Below are 6,000 nucleotides of genomic sequence, written 5' to 3'. Positions count from 1 at the left end.
ACAAAGTGCCTTAGACGATAGAAATATAAGATCTGATAATGTTGGAGTCTTGACAAGTAACAGACTGATTTGGAGGAAAATTGTAGATAGGAAGTTAGTAATGATGTAATTTTTTCATGTAGTACTGTCATATCCTGTACACCCCTTGAGGGTACATGGCAGGAATTTGATAATGATGATGTGATTTAATAGAAAGTGGTTCACTTCATCCATGTTATTGAGAAAAACAAAACATATATTAATTTCCTTAATTTTGAATGAATTTATTTTATTTAATTTCAGTTTTAACTAAAATTCTTTAACAAATAAATTCAAAAGCTTGTCCACCTCTGCCTTACTTACAAGATATATAGCAGCTTTTTTAACTGCTGATATATCAATTAAAACTAAGATATGAGCAAGCCATTACTGAGGTATATGTATCAAGGAACTTACCAGTGACTGAAACACAAAAGAACTAAAGAAGAGTAAAACTGAAAATAACAATGTAATGCTGTACAAAAATATAGAATTTAATTCAAATTATAACATAACAAGGTATATAATTTAACTCACTTGTTAAGGTTAAGACAACAATAATTGCAAACAGGAAAATGTTACAATAACATTACAATATTTCAGAAGAATTAAATCTACTGACCTGTTTTTTTTTTTTTTTTTCAGAGAATCTTAGCCTCATATGATCTGCAGTAGATGTTATTTGAAATATAATTCAAAAATAATAATTTTCATAATCTTATTTTCATACATATAGATCTAATATCACATTCCATTAATTTATTTCTAGAAATTTTCTCAGGAACTTTCCCTAAGCCTAAGAACCCAACTTCTTGCATCTGGCTTGCTACACATAGCCATAATTACATGCTCTCCTTGTTTTTTGTTTTTAGAACCAAGGCAAAGTCCAGCTGCTGTATTATACAGTGGGGTGTTTTTCTGGAAAACAAATTTTAATAAAAATATCAACAGAAAACTGACATTATTTTTTAGTAAACAGACATGAAAGCTAATTACAATTAAAACATCTTTAATTAGTACATTTGCAAAACAATAATAAATGAATCAAAAACAGTGCTTGAAAATGATTTATCACAGTCACAGCTATGTCTCCCAAGCGAAGTAGCACAGCAGCGTTATTTGGCTTAATAAGAGTCTACTTTTATTACAAGAATCATCGGAGACAAAATTTAACCAGCTATGAATCCTTTCCTTTAGTGTTACACAATGATCAGCATTAATGTCAGACAAATTATGGAGACTAAGCAACCATGTTAGAATCAATTACTTCAATTTCCCAACATTTCAACTCTCATATTAGGGTCATTATCTGGAGTATACACACATATATACATACATATATATATATATATATATACACACATATATACATACATATATATATATATATATATATATATATATAAGAGACAAGCTATATTACATTCAAACAGTATGCCAAAGACACAATGATTTGATCACCTGCTATTCTACTGACCTGACCTCTAGTGCTGAAAAAAAAACTACATCAAAGCTATATATTCTATTTATAACATCATCAGAGAACAAATTCATATAGAATAGTTTTATTACAGCAAAAGTGGAGTCCTAATTTAAAATGAGAGTTGCTATATTATAGTTAAATGTCCCAGGATTACTAACAGTCCTATTTGTAATTAACTTTTAGATGAAAAAAAGGTTACATGGGTAGAATATGTGCCTTCCATATTCTTGGGGATTTTTAGACCATCAATATTGTTAAGATTAGGGTGGTTGATAATTAATTTCACAGGCCTCCTTAAATTTATGTTCATACCATGTTTTGGAGTAATGTAAAAAGCATGTACCTTTCCAATGAATTCTATGTAAGGTATTCACAAGGCATGATTAGAAAGTCTGGATTTACCATAATTATATTTAATGTGCTGTCTATGGTTTTTTTTTTTTTTTTTTTTTTTTTTTTTTTTTTTTTTTTTTTCCAGATAGGAATTTTGTGTCCTGTTTCACCTATATAGGGCAAATTACAGATGCAACGAATACAGTACACTCCAGGGTGGGCCAGCAGAGGAAGTGAATCCTTGGACAAGTTGAATAACTTCTTTAATTTTGCAGGAGGTTTAAAAGTTGGCATTAAGGTTGTATTTCTGTAGAATTCTATTTATTTTGTCTGATATCCCTTTAATGTATGGAATAGTTACAGTTTTATTGTAATCTAGTTTATTTTTGTTTTAAGTGGGGTCTAGTGAAGAATTTTGTAGCCATTTTTTAGGAAGATAACTTTTAATTCATCTTTAAGTGCTTGTTCACTGGAGCAAATCTTCAAAGCCCTGTTTTTTAGTGTGTTAATGACACCTAGTTTTTGTGTTGGGTGGTGCTAATATTGCTAGTATGTGTAGGTTTCCAGTAAACAGTGAAGGAAATACTGCCAGAAGAAACAAGTGTGACAAGTGTATCTAGAAAAGGAAGTGTGTTCTGCCTTTCAATCTCAATTGTGAATTGTATGCATTTGTATTGTTTGTTTAGGTGGCTGAGGAAAATGTCTAATGTCTGGAAGCCATGAGACCATATAGCGAAAACATGGTCAATGTATCCAAGCCAGATTTTGTGTTTTAAAGTAAAGGAATCTAGGGCATGTTGCTCTAGATAACCCAACTAATCAGATAAAAAAGAAAACAGAAAAATTACTTAAATCAGTCACTTCTTGGCCTGAGAATACAGTTAAAAAACTACTTCTGCACTGTGCCCACTACCTGAGAATATACGGTTTACCAAGATTCACAAGTAAAACGTACCACTCCGGTCAAAAGTTGAAGGTATAGACTGGTCCAATTATCATCTAGCCAAGAAACTACCGTTGACAGTCAAGGAGTTGATGTCATTCCTCCTCCTATATTAAAAATACACGATGCTTTGTAAACAAAATTAAAGACATTACACCGGAAAAAGGTGATTTATTAGTCAGTTTTGATATCTCTACCCTTTTCACAAAAATCTCAATCAATGATACAATTCTTCTTTTACAGAACAAATTCAAGCCTTATATCACAGTACTCTTGGCACATACACTAAGTTCTGGCTATTTTTATGTGGCAAAACACTTTCTAACTAATAAAAGAAGGCACAGCCATGGGCTCACCGCTATCCACCCCCCCCCCCCCAAAAAAAGGTTGCTAAGTTTTATATGGAAGCTTTTGAGCAACATGCTTTAGATTCCTTTACTTTAAAATCCAAAGTCTGGCTTAGATATGCTGACAATATTTTTGCTATCTGGTCCCATGGTCGCCAGACATTAGACATTTTCCTCAGCCACCTAAACAAACAACACACACACACACACACACAAGCTATAATTCACAACTGAGAGTGAAAAGCAGAACATACTTATTTTTTTGTCAACACTTCTTACAAGTCTTCCTTCTGGCAGTCTTTCCTTCACTGTTTACTGGAAGCCTACACATACTGGCCAATATATATACATATAAATGCTTACCACCACCGAACATAAAAACTAGGTGTCATTAACACTAAAAAACAGGACTTTGAAGATTTTCTGCAGTGAACAAACACTTAAAGATGAATTAAAAGTTATCAGTAATACCTTGCAGAAAAATGGCTACAGCCAAAATACTATTAAAATAAATTCTTCACTAGACCCCACTTAAAACAAAAATAAACTAGATTACAATAAAACTGTAACCATTCCATACATTAAAGGGATTTCAGACAAAATAAACAGAATACTATAGAAATACAACCTTAATGCCACCTTTAAACCACCTGCAAAATTAAAGAAACATAAATGGCACATTAAACATAATAACTATGGTAAATTCAGCCTTTCTGATGATGATGATGCTCTGCATACCCTATATAGAAATGACTGGAAAGGCACCTGCAGTTTACATCATACCAAATGTGGTATGAAAATAAATTTAAGGAGGCATATGAAATTCTTATCAACCACCCTAATCTTAACAATAATGGCAGTCTAAGAATCCCAAGAATATAGATGGCACATATTCCACCCATTCAACCTTAAGAGTTAAATATAATTAGGACTGTAAGGAGTAGATGATATTCGACCAGAAATGCTGAAGTATGGTGGTATAAAAGTCTTACAGGGGCTGCACTGCATAGTTCAGAAAGCCTGGACAGAGGGACGAATTCCCGATGATTAGAGTAGAGCTCTCATAGTACCCATATATAAAAAGGGAAGTAAAACTGAATGTGACAATTACAGAGGTATTTCCCTACTGAGTGTTCCTGGCAAGATCTATGCAAGTATACTTGAGAAACGGTTGAGAAGAATTGTGGAAGAAAAGCTTGGTGAAGAACAAGCTGGATTCAGGACAAATAGAGGCTGTCAGGATCAGATCTTCACTTTACGACAAATAGTCGAGAAAGCATGGGAATATAACAGAGATCTGTATTAAGTTTTGTCGATTTGGAAAAGGCATATGACAAGGTGCCAAGAGAGAAGCTATTCAATACGCTGCAGTTATATGATATCAATGGGGCATTATATCAAGCAATACTTAGTCTTTATTTGAGTTGTAAGTCAGCAGTTAGAATTGAAGGAAGTACAGGAAGATGGTTTAATGTTAAATCTGGTGTGAGACAAGGATGTACATTATCCCCTCTGTTATTCATTATCTATATGGATCACATTATGAAGGAAAGTGGTATTAAACCTGATATCAAAATTGGAGATGTTAATGTCAGCTCTTTGCTTTATGCGGATGATGTTATACTTCTAAATAAATCCGCTACAAGTCTGCAAGATTCTCTGACTAAACTGAATAGCTGTTGTAATAGATATGGTATGAAGGTCAGCAATAAAAAGACAAAGACAATGAAAATAGGCAGAATCATTGAAAATGTCAACTGTGTTGTGAATGGGGAACCTGTGGAACAAGTAAAACATTTCAGCTACTTAGGCACGATTTTTACTGAAGATGGTAAATTAAATATAGAAATAGACAACAGAATCAGCAAAGCTGGTATGGTTGGAAGTCAATTGAATAAATTGACTTCCAATTCATATGGAAGTATATGGAATAAGAAATTCATATGGAATAAGAGAGAAATTAGTCGGAACACTAAATTAGCTGTATACAAGACAGTGTTCAAACCAATTTTAACTTATGGATCTGAGAGCTGGGTCAGAAGTAAAACACTTGACCAAAGACTAGAGACTGCAGATATGAGAGTCCTGAGAAAGATTAAAGGCGTGAACAGATGGCATCAATGGCAATATCATATTAAAAATGAGGATATTAGGAAAGAACTTGACATTGTCAGCATCCAGGAATGCGTTAGCAGAGCTAATCTCAGGTGGTATGGTCACTTAAATAGAATGGAAGAGGAAAGATTAGCAAAACAAGTGTTCTGTGCCAGGTTGGCAGGAAAACGACCCAGAGGAAGACCAAGATATAGGTGGATTGATACAGTACAAAGTGCCTTAGACGATAGAAATATAAGATCTGATAATATTGGAGTCTTGACAAGTAACAGACTGATTTGGAGGAAAATTGTAGATAGGAAGTTAGTAATGATGTAATTTTTTCATGTAGTACTGTCATATCCTGTACACCCCTTGAGGGTACATGGCAGGAATTTGATGATGATGATGAGGAATCTAGGATCATAACTCTAATACAACACTCTTGTTAAATTATGGACAAGGTAACATCTTTGCTGTATTGTATTAAAATCATCTATATACTATGATAAAAATGAATTAAGAAGAAGGGCTACGATGGCAAACAATTCGATGCGCAGGCTGTGTAGAAGGAATGGATGCGAGTTTTTAGATGTGTGGAGTGAGTTTGAGGGAAGACTGGATTTGTATAAGAGGAACAGCCTACACCTGAATGCATTTGGTATCAGGAATCTAGAAAAAACTAATAACTGGTATGAGACCTAACATACAGAGTCAGGGAAAGTAAATTATAAAGGGAGGAATGGTGTAAATGTGAGTGTAAGAGTGACAATGTTATATAA

At 33.5% G+C, this 6,000-nt stretch overlaps 1 protein-coding gene across 3 annotated transcripts in view; it reads right to left on the bottom strand.

Annotated features, from left to right (window-relative positions):
• Positions 1–568: 568 nt before the first annotated feature.
• LOC150105262 (polypeptide N-acetylgalactosaminyltransferase 11-like) overlaps positions 569–6,000 on the bottom strand; it is a 220,800-nt gene continuing 215,368 nt past the window's right edge. For all 3 annotated transcript variants that reach the window (XM_090394656.1, XM_090394657.1, XM_090394655.1), the window contains one exon: positions 569–936. In XM_090394656.1, the coding sequence (XP_090250782.1) occupies positions 796–936 (141 nt within the window). In that variant the 3' untranslated portion in view covers positions 569–795. The remainder of the gene's footprint in view (positions 937–6,000) is intronic.

This window comes from Typopeltis vanoorti, chromosome 6 (assembly GCF_054136105.1).
Source record: "Typopeltis vanoorti isolate ZY-2024b chromosome 6, IOZ_Tvanoo_1.0, whole genome shotgun sequence".
NCBI lineage: Eukaryota > Metazoa > Arthropoda > Arachnida > Uropygi > Thelyphonidae > Typopeltis > Typopeltis vanoorti.
Note: the sequence above shows the minus strand (reverse complement) of the source record. Positions and strands in the feature narration are given on the sequence as shown.